General features: G+C 35.1%; 1 protein-coding gene across 4 annotated transcripts in view; it reads left to right on the top strand.

Annotated features, from left to right (window-relative positions):
• LOC131070433 (sm-like protein LSM7) overlaps positions 1 to 17,435 on the top strand; it is a 72,476-nt gene that overhangs the window by 8,235 nt on the left and 46,806 nt on the right. For all 4 annotated transcript variants that reach the window (XM_058005954.1, XM_059218388.1, XM_058005958.2 and 1 more), the window contains one exon: positions 362 to 443. In XM_058005954.1, coding sequence (XP_057861937.1) covers positions 362 to 443 — 82 coding nt within the window. The remainder of the gene's footprint in view (positions 1 to 361; positions 444 to 17,435) is intronic.

Raw genomic sequence — 17,435 nt, forward strand, 5'->3', positions numbered from 1 at the left:
TCTGATACAGTTGACATTGCTCCTGACTTTGATCTGACATCTTTTCTTTGCCTCTATAAGATCTCTGCCTTGTACATATGTTTATCTTCAAGGGATTTTGGAATTTTGAAAGTTTATACATGTTTGACAGTGCCAGTCATAATTTGTACAATTCTATTTTATACTGAAGAAGATATTAGGTTACTTCTCCATAGTGGCCTCAATCAGATGTCACAGTTTATTGCATGATGCTAATAGAATTAAAATATTGTTTACAACTGAGGCATTTCTAAAATTCGTACTTATAACAAACTAAGGTTATATATGTTCATATTCGGATATGGTAGCTGAGGCTAGGGAATTTTTTGCTTGTGGATTTTAGTCAGGTCGAAAGGAAACTGTGCTGGATTTAGCAAAGTTTATTGACAAAGGAGTTCAAGTAAAGCTCACTGGTGGCAGGCAGGGTATGCTATCTTTTTTATTTCTCTAATGTTGTATTCATGGCAATGAAACAAAGGGATGTAGTCTTAGTACTGTAACACTTTGATTTACAATTGCATTCTGCTTTCTCAAATTTTTGTTTGCATATGGTAGTTAATCAGCAAGGTTCTTGTTTATGGATGGAATCACTAGCTTTGCTTTAAATTAAGCTGTTCTGGTTGCCAGAATTTTTTTTTAAAATATAGTTTTTTTATTGTACTATCTTGAAGTCATCTGAAATGGAAATTAAATCAGAAACAAATATATTTGGAAATGAGTAATTTCGGTGTGAAATCTTCATTTGACTAGCATATAGAGGTGTGGAAAAAATTTGTGCAGACTCAAAATGGCAAAAATGGTGATTTTGCTGGTTATAGACTGGGAATGGTCTGCTAGCCTCCAGTGAATTATAGTTGCCTTGGTGAATGGTTGCTTTGATTTCCCAAGCGAACATATTATTGCAAAAGCGGCAAAAATGTCTTTTTTTGGACAATGAGTGGAATTTGAAGCATTATGGTGTTTGAACTTCCACCATGGTGCTTGACTTTTCAACTTATTCTGTTTTGGAGGTTGTTGGAAGCATGATTGGAAAACTTGGACTTTGCAACCCAAAATTTTGACTCAAACTCAGGGCTTGGCAAAATGCAACCAAAAAAGAAACATAATAACACACACAAAAAAAAGAACCTAATGTATTTCGAGAGCTCATAAGTGAATTTTGATCGTCAATTTTTCAAAGATTACATATAATATGACCCTCAAGTCAATAAATTAATTTGTCCAATAAGTCTTGAAATGGAGGGACCAAGGGCCTAAATTTGGAGATGACAAGGGGATGGTGAAAGGGAGGGGTTTGGGGAATCAAGGGGCAGTGCCTCTCATTGGGGGTATGAAGGCAGCATTTACAATATTTACTTTTCAATTAATGGTTGGAAGTATATACATTGTTTTTCCATGTTTGGGAGGGTGTAATGTCCCCTACCTGATCTATTTAAATATACGAAAATTGATAGATTTTCTTCAATAAGTTATTAACAAGTGCTTGTCTATTTTCCTCATTAGCTGATAAATTTCATTATTCATAGTTCTTAATATAGATATCAAACCCTGCAGCTACTTCAGTTTTAAGGGGGAAGGGTTTACATATGTTACCAAAGCGCTTAGAGACCAATTACAATAGGTTCCCTCAAAGTTTACAGATCCAAGCCCTTACCTATCTTGGGTCTATACCCTCAAGGCTTATGGGTCGCTGATCCCCACCCTATCTTGGGACTTAACCTATTGCTTGGATTTAGACTGCCCCTCTTTGGAACATCTCAATCCCATCTTCTTAAATACGGAAAGTAATAACATGATTTAGACTATAAGTATATATATTTCTTATGTATTATGAATATATATATGAAATTAAGTATGACTGTCATACATATTGCAGTCCATATTAGTATTACTATTAATTCTGCATAAGAACATTATTGGGCTTCATATATTAAGCATACTTCTTAAACACATCCCCATGCATACCACCAAGAACAAGGATGTTACTGCTTGTAACTTAATAACAGTTCTGATCTGATCTAATCAATAGTGATGTCACTAGATGCTTTTGATTCCTTCCCTTTATATCTCTCAATTTGAGGGAGAGGTCACACCTCTTCATCATGTATGCCCTTTGGCAAGAGACATACCCTTTCACCATTAGCACCTTTGAAAGAGTGCAACTCTTCATTATTTCTACCCTTTGAAAGGGACACAGCCTTTCATAATCAGATCTGCACTTCTCATTTCCAAATTATCCCCCCTCTCAAATGAGGTTCTCTTCTCCCTTTTATATCTCATTGTTGAGGGAGTCACAACTTTTCCTTTCATGTCTTTTGACTTTTCATTAACTTAATTAATTTTTAATTAATCATATTTAATTATATTATTTAATATTTTAATTTAATTTTTAATGTTTTAATTTTATTATTATCATTTATTATTAAATTCTATTTCAAAGTGGGGACATTACAGAGGGCAAGATTCTTCTTCAGTTGATGGTGGTAGCCCATTTTGGAACTGTTGCAAGTGACGTGGTTTCCTTCATGTTGGGGGTCGTAGTCTTTCACTAAGTTTTATGGATAGGATGGGAAGTATTTCACAATCATCTTGTTGATGGGTGAATTAGTGGTTGTAGTCTATTTCCCCATAAGTTCTGGTGATTGTTGTCCCTTCAATTTACTGTAGCAAGGGTTTTTATTGGTTTTTCTTGGTGTCATTGATGATTTGCAGGTGTTGAGAGCATGGTAGTTGCCATGGATGCTCTTGTATTGGCCCATGATAAATGCAATAACTTGTAATGGTTGTCATTAAGTGGCATAAAGAGCCTTATTCACTCTTCTCGGAGTTTTTTTGTAGTGAGGGGTATTCTCCAACATTATGCGTTGAGTTGCAATGGTGTGCATATTTCTGCATTTGAATGTCTAGTTCTCTCTTTACTAGATTGCATTTGCCTTTGCATGTTAAGTGGGTGTGGAGTGTATAGAAATCTCAGCTCAATGTATCAATCAATGACAATATGTTTAATTTGGAGTACCCAAAAATCCAATAGCACATATTCACACATAAATCTATACATATATACACATATACACATATACCGGTGTATACATATACACATGTATGTGTGTACATATATAATACACATCTATATGTATGTATGTATGTGTATACATATACACATACATATATATACACGTATGTGTATATATATATGTATATGTATGTATGTATGCATGTGTGTGTGTGTGTAACACACACACATATACATATATTTGTATATACATATGTGTGTGTGTGTACACATACATACATATATGTATACTTATGTATGTGTTCACATGTATATGTATATATACACACATGTGTGTGTGTGTGTGTGTGTGTATACATGTATATGTATGTATGTATGCCCACTTCAAAATAATCTATTTTGATATCTCTCTCTCTCTCTCTCTCTCTCAAAGAAGGTTTTAATTAATATTTAGTTCAATGAAAGCCATCTTAAAAAAAAAAAAAGAAAAGAAAGAGACATTATAATAATTGATAATATTTTACAAAAAAATGAGAATATTGATAATTTTGAAGTAGGCAAAGTGGCTTTTATATCATTGATATGGAAAAAAATTTAGTAACCATTTAGGAGTTTTAAATTTGCTGAGATGGTCTACTGTTTAAGAAACTGCAAATGGGAGATATAAAAAGCTAAGTTACTGGGTTCGGCACTGGGAGCGTGGATGCGGGTCCGGGTTTGTGCCGGGTCCAGATATGGCTCCAATGCGTCTCTCGGTTTGCTGGACTCTTACCCAACATTCAGCAAAGAATAAAAACAACTCCCCAGTGGCATATTTCGAATTGCCGCTGCTCTTGGTCAAAGTTTTTTTTTAATTGCAAGGTATTTAATTAGACCAATGGCTGAAAAATGATATCTTACGCAGCAGTGGCAACTATGTTATAATGGGTTTATTAATTTTAAAGTTTTTTTATAAATTGAATTCAATGATATATACATATATATATTATATAATAATATGTATATATATATATATATATATATATATATATATATATATATATATATATATATATATATATATATATATATATATATATATATAATAGTAACTTGGACAAAAACCCAAACCCGAACCGGTAACTTAGACAAAAAGTAAACAGATGCTCCTGCTATAATTTAAAGTGTTAGAAGGTAAGTACCATCAGTTTGGTGATCTTAAAACTTCTTGTTGGTGTGGGGAGGCCTAACTCATAGGTCAAACCTAGAAATTTTAAAACTAAACTGGAAGACCAAAATATGACTTTTATTAAATATCTTGACTTTTTGATTGTAAACTGCAAAGGACACTACCAAAAGTTTCCAAAAATCCCTAAACAGGTCTCCAATAGCATGCTAACGGTACTTCTAAAACAACAATGAAGTGTAATAACCCTATGGCTCAACGAAGAAGCATAAGTGCCAAAGGCCACTAATCATTTCCAAGACAGATTATATTATTTCAAGATGATTAGAAGACAATTTCCTAAGCTGACCGACCTTGCAGATAAAAGCAATATAATAAGTTAATAACTAAATCGACTACATTCTTAATTGAACAAGTCAAATGCACAAATATAATTGGCCAAGTAAGCAGGGAATAACTATGAATATGAGGAATACTTAGAGTTGTTGCAAGAGATATAAATGAACAATAAAGCAGCGATGTGATTATAAAGAACAATTCAGATTAAACATGCATATGTTAAAGAAGAGACAGTAAACTGTTGAAAACCAACAGCAATAAAGGTGGTCGAATTTCTTAATATGAACAAAACAGCGACTGGAGTTCCTTATATTGTTGACTTTATGCCTGGACAACTTCCTCATTATCGGTAGCGACTAAAGACAAAGATTGAAATACACATAATGCAATAACTAAAGAATGTGATTAAGGATAATAGTCAGCAATCTGTTTAAGAGATGGGTCAGCGATTTGAGGGAGATAATCATTCATATAGAAGTGATGAGAATAACTAATAGTTAGTGTAAATAAACACCAAACCTGCTATTATGACCAACTTTCATAATAATATAAAACAGTGATTAGAGTCAAAGTTGGTGCGACCCATAAAATAATAGTTATACATTCATTAAAGAATTCAAGGAAGAAGTCGATCATGTTAATGATAGCGCTTATGTTTGTAAAGGCAGTGCTTAAAGATTTGTTAAGAATCCTTGATTAAAGCCAGCGATTCATATAATAATATAATATACATGAGATAAAAGGCACGACTTGTATTAAGTTAATAAGAATTGTTTACATGAATCGACCAAAGGTTGTGTCCATTAGAAAGGATATCTCTTTCAAGAGATACTACCTCTCACGAAGGGGTATGTGGAAGATATTTATTTATAAGGCAAGAATCGATTGAGAGTGTGTGAAGATTTTATTTTAATATTAAATACAACTAAAGTGCTCAGAAGAGCCACAACAGTACCATGAATGGACGCATGAATAATAAGAGTTATTATCAGGGACAGTGCCACTAAGTCACAGACCGCATGAATACATTGACAGTGATCTGAGACAGCGATCAGACTTTGCAAGACTAAGAAGTTCTGTTCAAATCACATAGAATAGCAGTTCCGTTTAGTTATTCTTTCATAGGCAAATGTACATCAGCTGATCAATAATAAATATGCAGTCATATCAATACTGAGGAGATACTATGTGTGGGAAACCTGAAGGTTACAACAGATTGAATACACTTAGCAGGATTATAGCCTCAGAGTTTTATATTCTAGAGGTCATATCCGACCTTCTTTCTTGGCGGAGAATCAGAATTTATACCAGACTTATCATTTCAATACAAGGAGAGTTAAGTAATATTTGGTATCAATATTGATACAATTCAACATCCATCTAATATAAGGTTGCTCACTTATCAAACATATTGCAAATTCAATTCATATTAGCATAAAAGTTATATGTAACCATCTCTCACTGATGCAATACAAATTAGATTTTTAAGACTACAAGCTCCATTGGTCATTTAAGCTACCTATTTGACAAAGTAATCTATTGAATAATAGCCATAACCCAAGTGAATCTACAAAGGACATTACATGAAGTGAGACAAATTTCTCAGGAAGTTATGGGTGCCATTCTCATGCATAAGAGATTCCAAGAGAAGTATGGGCGCTGTGTTTCGCCTATGACTGGTCTTCACAAATTGCCTGCCTGAAAGTATTCACTAAACACAACTATTGGAAACTTCCCACTTACTTCCTAGTGCCTGTTGGTCGCATTTGCTGGGTATGGGGGTTGTACCCAGCCCGAGGCTGCCCGATCTACACCCTTGGGAAACATAGTACTTGTGGCCTGCTGGGCATTATAAACCCAAAGGAAAGTGTTTTTGAAGGTTTTTTAAAAGGACATTTTTTGAATGCAAAAGCAACCTGAAATTGAGATTTAAAACTGTAATTTGACTTAAAGTGGCTCAAAAGCTCACGTTTTTAAACACAAAACATCAACTATGATTCCAACTTCCCATGTTTCATTCTTCAATTTTTTGTGGCGACGAAGGATTGCAAAGGTGTAAAATGCATTTACCAAGTGCTACGAGAAATAACTAGCTTGCATGAAGGAGATTTATCGATCAAATGTAAGTTTATTTTGAGTTTTTGTGTTTTTTTCAGATTTTTTCCAAGCTTTCCATTTTTTTAAAAATGTTAATCATTTTTTATTACTTTTTAATGTATTGTAGTGTTGTATTGCTTTTCTTTTTGTCTTGTTTTTATTTTTTTAAATTAACGTGCCCCAGGGTTACATTTTCACTTTTAAAAATCTTTCCTCATAGAAGGAATCTGTATAGAATGGCTGCTGCTAGTTTTAGTTTAGTGAGCCTAGGGACAAATAGGCTGTTCAGATTTGATCAAGCATCACCTCTGTATCAATATGTTAAGAGGATTGAGAAGTTTCCTAGAGGTGGGGTTTTTCTTTGGCGTTGTAGTTAGTTCCACGACTATAAGAGATTGTATAGTCAAGTGAAAGTTCATTTGTGTGCTATGATTAGCCACAAAAGTAGAGTTCGTTTAGGGCTGAACAAAAAGGGGTTGCCAAAGGAGCAAATTCTCTCATATATCAAAGAACAAGAAGAAGCTGATATTGTTAGCGAGAAAGCAAAATAAAGATCTCATCTTATAGTGGTGTCTTCAATAGTGGCTGCTCCACATCCTTTCTTTGCAGCACTGATTTCCTAAGAAGACAATCACTTTTTTTTCCACAGAAATGACCCATTGGATAAGGTATTTTAGAATGAGGTAGGGTACATTGTAATTAAACACATTGCACATTGCACATTGCATTTACATCTATGGGCTTCCTTTCAACCTAGTGGGATCACTGTATTGGTAAGAAATGGTGACGAAAATCAGTCAAACCCTTTTAAGTTACATAGGTCTTGCCGTCTTGGTATGAAAAGGTGCAAACCACCTTATTGGCAAAAGGGAAATATTTTGTAGAGACATCGCTACAACCACTTAGGGATTCATGGGCCAAAATAGGAACTTGTCCATTGCTTTTGATAGATGGAAATATTTAAAACCAACCTTTAATTAGTGTTCTTGCATTGTGCTGTAAAGGGGCAATGTTTTTGAAGTCTGTTGATTGCAAAGGGCAAGTGAATGATGCAAACTTCATTGCCAAATTCATTATGACAGCAATGGAGATGGCGTGTCAATTACATTGTCCAAGTAATAATAGACAACACTAAAAATCGAAGGATAGCATATTTATTAGTTGAGGCAACATATATGCATAGTCTTTGAACAACATTTCTGTCTACTTCCTCAACTTGGTGGCTAACAGAAAGAAGAGTGGACATTAAAATTGTACACCAAGAGTGAGGAGATTTGATGTTTGTGACAAACCATCATATACCCCAAGGCATCTTGAGGTCTTCCAAGTTGAAGCCATTGAAGGTAAGTTCAATACATTTTTTGATTACCTTAAGTTTGCATTAACATTTTAGTTGTAAATTTATGACATCTACTGTTTTAAATTTTAAATTGTTATTTTTTACACTACATTAGGTTGTTGAGACTCAATTCAGATCACACACAATCATCTTGAGATGACTTGTGAAGGTGTGAGAGGTGTTGAACGCCATGGTCATTAGCAACCCATAGAGTTGGAGGTAGGGAAATTCATAGAATGCCCAAAAGGTAAAACAACTAATGATTTATGACTGGTGGACTTGCATGGATTACATCTTGAGTTTCACTAAGCCCATCAAGAGTATGATTAAGTCTGCTAATATAGCTCAATTGTGTTTGGAGAAATATATTATGGCATGCACTTCTTGATAGAAAAAATAATGGTCATCATATTATTTAAGGAGATGACTTGTGAAGGTGTGAGAGGTGTTGAACGCCATGGTCATTAGCAACCCATAGAGTTGGAGGTAGGGAAATTCATAGAATGCCCAAAAGGTAAAACCACTAATGATTTATGACTGGTGGACTTGCATGGATTACATCTTGAGTTTCACTAAGCCCATCAAGAGTATGATTAAGTCTGCTAATATAGCTCAATTGTGTTTGGAGAAATATATTATGGCATGCACTTCTTGATAGAAAAAATAATGGTCATCATATTATTTAAGGAGAATGACCCCATAGAAGCGATTTTCAAAAGGGTGCAAATAATTGTTGTTGATCATTGGAACAAGATGAGCACATTCTTGCATCTTCTTGTATTTCTAGTGTCTCCCAAATATTACCATGCAAATATACTATCTTTTCTTAGGAGAGTGGCACCATGTAGAGATGCAGAAGTTGTTGATGGGTTCAAGATTGCATTTTGAGTAATGTTTCTGGATCTAGATATGGAGAATATTGTTGTGAGTTTGGTAGTTTCTTCTCATCAGAGAATTATAATCTTAGTACTCTTTGATATCAGTACAAGGACACTCTTACATGGTGGTACCTCTTCAAGCAAGGTTCTGTTTTCTGCAAACCTCTTGCAATCAAAGTTCTATGACAGGTAAGCATTTAAATGTTTTTTAACATTCTTATTATTCTTTAGTGGCTATATATTAAATTTTATAATGACAAATGTTGTATTGACTCTTATCTCTAATTTCAATAGGCTGTGAGCACTTCAATTGAGCAAAATTAAAGTATATGCTATTTTATCCACTTAGTTAAGTGCAACCGGTTGGGTGCAAAAATAATATAGGAGTTGGTCTATGTGTATTCCAACTCCTGTCCCAAATCACATAAGCAAGTCAACTACAAGAAAGGAGTGACAAAGAATTGGGGTGTAACCCTCGAGTTTGTTTACTTGGATGCATTTGTTTCACGAGTTTCCACAATCTATTTATGTGATGAGGGTCCTGCACATGATGTAGCTAATGGGAGGAGTATTAGGTTGTTTGCAGTTAAAATGAACCAAGTGCTGGCTTTGATGCCTTCAATGAAGAGCAAGATGAAGCTTATCACTTGTACTCTATAGTTTGACATTTGACATTAAATTTTGAATTATCTGTATCACCATCAACTGTGTTTTACTTTTCAATACTGTATACTTTTTTTATGTCATATGTAAGAAAAAGCAAAGGTACAGAATACGCTCCGTACAGTAATCTATGGGAGGAGATATCTGCAAAAAATAAACTGATCACATGATTACAATTAAATAAACAGAAAAACAATATACCATAACACAATGAATCATGTGGGGAAAACACTTATGGGAGAAAATCCCCACTCCAAAGCAACTCAATGTATTTGAGTAATCAAAAGTTATAATAAACTTGCTGAGTCTAAGCTCTATATTGCCACTACAGGGTAGTCTTGACAACCCTAATGGCTACTATGACAGTTTGTCTCTTGGAATAAGATCTTTTTGAATCAAGTCCTGAACTTTCTTAGGTTATCCTCTTGTAGTCATTGCCCATGACTGTCTTTGCCAAGTTTTGAGAGTATTAGAGTGACTAGACCACTCTGTCAAATTCATTCTTGACAGTCTCCAGCCTGATGATAGCAACATGATATCAAACCAAATGACTTGATCGTTGTGACAATCCCTATCCACTAATTGCTCATACAGTCATAGGAGGTCCATGACCGTTCTCAGGTTTAGATGATGCTCCAAGTTAATGGCCCTGATGCAACGATTGCCCTATTTGGTTGTCGATCTAAATGAACTTTTTAGTTAACAAGATGATCTTACCATGATAGTCCCTTGAATGTTACCATGACTATTATTGTTACTGACTATGACAAACCTCTTGGCAATATGACTGTCTTTTATGACACATTGATCAAATATCCAGGACTTGGTGCCCTGATGACCAATGTAGTATGCCATGACCACCTCAGGAGAACGGTTTTTCGTAGGGGGAGTAGTAAGAATTCCCTTCTAAGATGTCACTGAATTTTCACTCTAAACTTATAGATTGCTGTTTGATGATATCAGGTTTGCAGGTTTATCTTATTGTTCTGTATGATGTATTTGTGTTCTCTCATATTGCCTTAACAATTTATGCATATAATGCAAATAATAATGCCAACAATTTCCAGAATAAATCAACACTAATCACAATACATTTAAAGAGATCACTCGGCACCTCCCTTTGTTTTTATTGTAGCAAGAGGACAAGGATTATATCTGATATATCCAGGAAAATAAGATATTAAGCCTGCGTTTGGAGGAGATAGGCTTAGATACATCAAAGTTAGATACATCAAAGTTATCTTCCAAACCAAAAGTTAGTGCACTTCCCTGGATTCACAACTCCCTTTAGCAAGAAGCAGGTACACATCAATGATAGGAGCTCCACATGATATGGCTGGGCTCCTACGCCATGAGCAAGATGCAAGTCACAATGAAAGTCACACCCAGCAGAGTCTGTGTTCCTTACTACTCTTCATGCCAATCAGAGGAAGCTGTGTCAATGATGGGATATTCACAATAAAGGAAAGGCCACATCCAGGAAGATAAATCACACAATGATTTGTAGCTGCACCCAACATATTCAAATCTCACCATACACAAACTTTTTATGCCAAGAAAGGGTCCCCCTTCCCAAATTGACTTTAACAAGGTTCCAGCAGGATTGATAGGAAGACTTACTTAGCATCAAAGAACGTGCCTATGGAAAGCAACACATCATCTTGACATTGCAGCAGTTAAGATATGAAAAGCCAACCAAGAAATATTAATCACTGCAGCAGCAGCAGTTGTGCCCAAGTACCATCCCACGATTTGCTCAACATAAGAATTAATCATGGCACCATAAATCAAAAGGAGAGAGTCGAGCTGCTTATAATCTATGTCCGGCAGAAATAGAATTTCCACGCTCAAACATGAAGAATATTATGCCACCAGAGATAGAGAGGACTCGCACCATTGGTGAATGGGTTGATGCAAAAGGTTACTCACACCATTCCAAACACTTGCTGCCAATGATCTTGGGAGATTGAGATGTCCCCTTTTTTTGGCTGGGTCGGCCAGCCCCAAAAATCAAATAATTAATAATAAAATTTTATTAAATGGAATTTTTAAATATTTTAAAATAATGTTTTGGGCCAACTTCTCCAGCTTGTGGCGGGTAGCATTTTATAAGCATTAATATTTATTTTGTTTTATCCTGGAGGTCGACCTATTGGGATTTTGTTTGGGTCAGTTATCTAATATTTGCCGACTTAAAAGAGCAATCTATATATATTTGGGTGACAAATGTGAAGAGGGTCGTGGACGTCTATTTTGCACAATGGTATTACACGAATGCTTGGACTACTGAGATGAAAACCTCAACAATCTTTCCAGGTGGGACGATACCTCTACCTGATTCACATATCTGGCACAACACAGTGTTTATTTGTCATCTTTGTAGGTCTGAGTGCGTCTGACTGCCATTCATTTGCTAAGGAGATTGTAAACTCATCCAGCAAAGGAAGGAAGACACAATTTCTGAGTTTGGGAGCCAATAATGGAGGTAACTCACAATTGGACGTTAAATAAGGGACTGGAGACATATTGATATCTGGTGTTGGCCCTTCATCTCACACGTGTTCCCTGAGTGCATCATTGCAAGGAGGATTGCTGACGTTTAATGCTCTTTAATACTCTATATTGGTAGCTGGTAGAGTACAGAATTGAGATCGGGTATCCAGAGTATGGCTGTTATAGCTTGTGCCTTAAAAGGCAAGCCCAATTGGTAATTGATGTGCCTCATAGCAATCAGTGGAGTACAACACAGTCAGGTGGCCTATTTCATTTATACATTCATAAGCTCTTGATCTAAATGTTATCATTGTAAGGAAGTGTATGTGTAATAGAATGGTTTTATGGATGGGAGTTCTGATTATGGCGGAAGTCAAATAGTCTGAAACTCTGTGTACTGAGTTGATGTGCCAACTTGGAAAATAGTTAGATTACAATAGTAAATACCGTGGAAATTTGTATTCTTTTCCTACTTGGTATATTTCAGAGACCCACAAACTGCAAAGGTAATAGAATGGCTTCACAAGATACCAATGGCTTCCCACAATCTCTTTTGGCAACTCAGAGTCTTTAAGGCGACTAGAACCTCCTTAAGTGGCCAACAAGTTTTCACGATAGAGAATAAAATCCTGACCATCCAAGTTTTCTTTCACACCATCAATACAGATTTTGACTTAAATATTATTTCCCACTTAGCAATGTGTTTCGTTAATGACTCACAGTAATATAAATCATTGAAAATGGGGGATTGATCATTAATATAATAAATAATATTTCCAGAAACATTGGTGTCGCATAGTGACTAAAGCTTTGAATATAATAATTTCTCAGATTTGCATTAAGTTGATTGTCAATACCAAACTAATCTCCATAATATTAAATAACATTTACAAACCCTCAACACAAAGGATTATGTAGTCTAGTATTAGTAAAAATATCTCAATATTTCAACATATCCGTACCTTGAATTCTGAATACTGGAAATATCTTAGATAATTGGTCTTTGTAGAGGACTTCACCAATTTGCAGCTCGAATGTGAATTTTGTATACGAATCCACCCCAAAGATGAATTTAGTTTCTGTCCAATCCACTGAGAAATCCCAAGGGTTTCCGTCCTTAGATTTTTTGAACTGAAAGCCAAAAGCACTCAAGCTCTCCAAGAGAAATTAAGAAAAACCAAGCATACCAAATGACTCCCTCAAACATTCTTTTATAATCTCTCCCAGAACTTTTCGGAAAGAATATAATTTAATCCATTTAATAAAAAAGTGGCCTTTAGCAAATTTCCATGCCATAATGTCAGTTATTAACATAGTTGGGGAAGTATTATTTTAATGATCCCTTTAAATAATTAAAATTAGTTGTCTTATAAATTTTCTATTTTTGCACCAACTTAATTTTAATTATTTAATTATTTTCTTAGGTCAACAGAAGGGGACATTACAGCAGTCCTTTATTATTGTCATGACAGTGTGAGATGACACAGCTGCCACTAACCTCTTCCTGGGAGTTCTATGCTTTTGTTCTCAACATGCTAACCCTGTAATCCTACTGTGCATTTGTGACTCTCCAAAGCTTTGATTGCTTCCCATATGCCTGAATAATAGTCTACCCAGCCTGATAACATCAGAAATGAAGATTTGACGGTCCAAGGGAAATCGACTCTTAAAATTTTCTATTCCCATCGGTGTTCATAAGGCACAGTACCTGTCATACAGATAACCTTCTAAGTTCTCTATCCCCTACATCATTCATACAACATCAATGGCATTCACAAGTTAAATTTTGATGAAACCCTAGCTTGTATAGCCATGAAATCTCTAGAAAATAAAACCATTTTACTTTTTCTTCTGACTTCTCCATCTAGATCTGCAACTTTTGAGCATGAATGACAGTAGGTAACCATAAATACAGTTTCACCATGTTCCTTACATCCTGAGTCAAGAAATTCTTCCATCCAAATGAATAATAGACAAGTAAAAATACCCCTTACTGCCCTTGAATGCTATCATATTGTAAAAAATCAAATCTTATATTGGCAACAAGTGTTTGATAGGTCTAATACTCTACTACCATGTCATGCCCGTGCCACAACACCAGCAGATTATCACAAAGAAATGCTAAATTACACTCTTCAAGGGAAGAAGAGACTCCTATATGCTGATCGGATCCTTGAAAATAATCTAACACAGCAAAAACTGGTTGGCCATTCTTATGTTAAATGCTAGTCGGTTACACTTAGATTAATCCTAGTCTGTCGAAATAATTAATTAACAATTATATAATGTTTAGAAAGGGCAGCGCTTCTTGTAGGGTCATATCTCTCCAAACTGAAGAGTCATAACCAAACCGCCAATGAGGTTATAAAAGAAGGAAATCGCATTGGGTAAAAAGCATCACTTGATCAAGTCTGAGTCTGATTATAATACAGGGGAAACACAGAAGTCTATAATATCTATAAAAGTGATTGGTATGCAGAATGATTGTATTTATTATTTATATATTATGAATTTGTTAGGAATCTATAATTTATTTTTTTAATTGACTTGCTAATCCATCAAGAGTTATAAGATTAGTAATTATTTATCTGATTTCCATCAAGCAATCATATCTGGAATCAATGTGAAACGTTTGGTAGGGAGATGCAGCAGTATTGGTTCCCTCATCAAGTATGCAAACTCCAAGTTGGATTGCTTGTAGGCCAAGGGGCCAAATGACACAGAGGCTCATTCTGTGCCCTTGGGCTTGGTTGAGGAGCAGAGTCTCCTGGCGCCCTAACATGCTTTCCCATTGCATTCTTCATATGGTTGGCTGATGGAATAAGCCATGAAATGGATCCATATGAGTTTTAGGATATTTTGTTTTCAATAGGGATTATGTATGATCATAATGTTTGGTGTTAATTTAATTACGATTCTCTCAAGTTTAATTGCAATTGTGTAATTTATTTATAGAATACTATTTGTAAATACATTATATTGTTGGAATTGTTATTTTGGACAAAATTCAGGTATATCCCCAAAAGGGGACATTACATTTCACATGTGTGGGCCCAAGTGCATAATGAAATGGGCACCTAAAAAAGTTGATCTACAGCTCTCTGAAATGCCTTACCAGCTGGCAGCAATAGGTTACAGCCAAAGGAGGGTTTCTTCTTCAATCCCAAATTGTCAATTATTTAACCAAACATAATGAACAAATATAACATAAAGTGCTGGTTACTGAAGTCATCCAATGGTGGAGATTAAGAGCTTCAAATCTATAGGTTCAAATTCAAATTTAACTTGCTAATTCATTTCCCTTAGGAATTTCAAATATTTTGGCACCAATAGGTCTCTTTAGGAATGTTAAATGGGTTTGCAAGCGTTTAAGGGCGGTTTAGGAGGTTTATGAGCATTTTAGAAGGTTTGGAGGTTTTGGGAGGCACAAGTTTTGGGCTTCACAAGCAACTAGCTCTCAATATATACCCTTGTTTGATTCTAGAGGCAGTTTGATCATTCACTTAGCCTACATGCTAGCTTAATTTTAAAGGATGGTTTTGTAGCTTATGGAGTTTGAGCGAGGAATGGGTTAAGAACTTGTTGGAACCCACTAATCATAATATCAAATCCTATTTGAAGAACTTGACGTCTCTTCCAAAAGATGAAAAACTGACATAGAATACCCTTTTGAATTCTGACCCCTTACCAAATGATATGATCAACTACCATAATACACAAAGTGCAAGATCCAAGCTCAATTAGAGTGCAAAGTGACCGTGTTAAAAATCCAACACCCAAATCCCAAGATGAGTCCATATGCTTAAAATAATTCATTTTTTTCACTTGCCATATGCTCTTCATAATCCACTCACTAACCTTGGTTGTTTTAGCTCCATTATCTCCATTCAAAGGTGCTGTATATGACGTGTCATAAGTTGCCTAACAAATGCAACTCTCTTATGACCTTTAATGTGTCATAGATGTTTTTACATTTCCAATGTGGGCTTTTTTGTTTTCAAATTGTAGAGCTCAAAGAGATCTACATATTTGACATCCTTGTAAGTGGTTGTAAATAACTTGGAATTATTTTTGAAGTTGACACGACCTTTATAGCCCCAAAAATGATTTTTAATCCTTGTATAGCTTGAAAATTTCATTTTTTACCCTCTAGAGATACCTTTCGTAACAGTATGGTCATACCCAACCACCCAGAACCTTGGGGAAAGAAATTGCCATGTTGGCAAACCCAAACCTCGATAGCCATTTGTGTATCCAAAGCAACAACTTAACTTCCCTTCTATAGTTTTCTTAGGTAGAAGAACTTTTAGTACCTACTATTGTAAATTGGACTTTTCCATGGAACATACTTCATTTTGGAAATTTCATCTCATTTGAAGACGCTTCACAATTCTTAGCTATTGTGACAGAGGCAAAGGGGTTGGGAAAAAAATATTACATAGAAATTTGAATAGATTGAATTTTTCACCATTATCAAGTAAGTTCCTAATGCCAATAGTCTTTTTTAATTTCTAGTGTAATTATTTTATATGTTGCACTTTTCCTGATAGGAACTTTTGATGTGTGTTTTTTGATACTGTACAACGTAGAATTAAATACCAAGTTTTCTATCCTCTCTTGAACAAGGAAACCTCAAATGCTAAACAATGTGATCAAATAAGGAAACCCCGAGGTTCTCTAATGTCAGACTCAGGTCTTGACATGCAATGGATAGACTCAGTTGAAATGATATGATTTTGCTGGTATCACAAAGGGACTTACGCTTAATTGGAACTGGAATACTTAGACGGTATCACAAAGGGACTTATGATTTTGCTGGTATCACAAAGGGACTTACGCTTAATTGGAACTGGAATACTTAGACGGCTTTCACTTCAATTAAAAGACAAAAGGATAAGGGTTTAGAGAATCTAATTTAAAACCTATGAACAATGATGATAACAACAACTACGCAAAATTGATGGAATCTCCAGAGGTAGTGAATGATTTTCATATCATAGACATTCATCCAAATACCCAATGCCGACACAATCCAAATGAACATCCACAATCGAACTAGTGCTAAATTAGGTTTAGACTAACCATGCACTGCAATTTGCAATCAACAAACTACAAATGGTATGAACTAAGGAATTCATCAAACATCTGGATATTTCTCCATCAAAATCAATGAACTTCAACTAACATTTGAGAAGTAGAAACCATGCAACTTGTTGAAACAACACACAAGGATTCATCATATCTTCAATGAAAATTATCTATTTATTCCAACAGTCTTGGCAACAATTCTTGATCTCCTCTCCTATTGCTACTTCTACTTGCTAAAGAACTATTAACCTTTACAAATGAAAAGGCAAAGCCTTTTATAAAGCTCTCAATTAGAAATGAAGGGCCCAGATTTTTTCTAAATCAATGGCCAAGATAATTTCA

This window comes from Cryptomeria japonica, chromosome 3 (genome assembly GCF_030272615.1).
Source record: "Cryptomeria japonica chromosome 3, Sugi_1.0, whole genome shotgun sequence".
NCBI classification, from domain to species: Eukaryota; Viridiplantae; Streptophyta; class Pinopsida; order Cupressales; family Cupressaceae; genus Cryptomeria; species Cryptomeria japonica.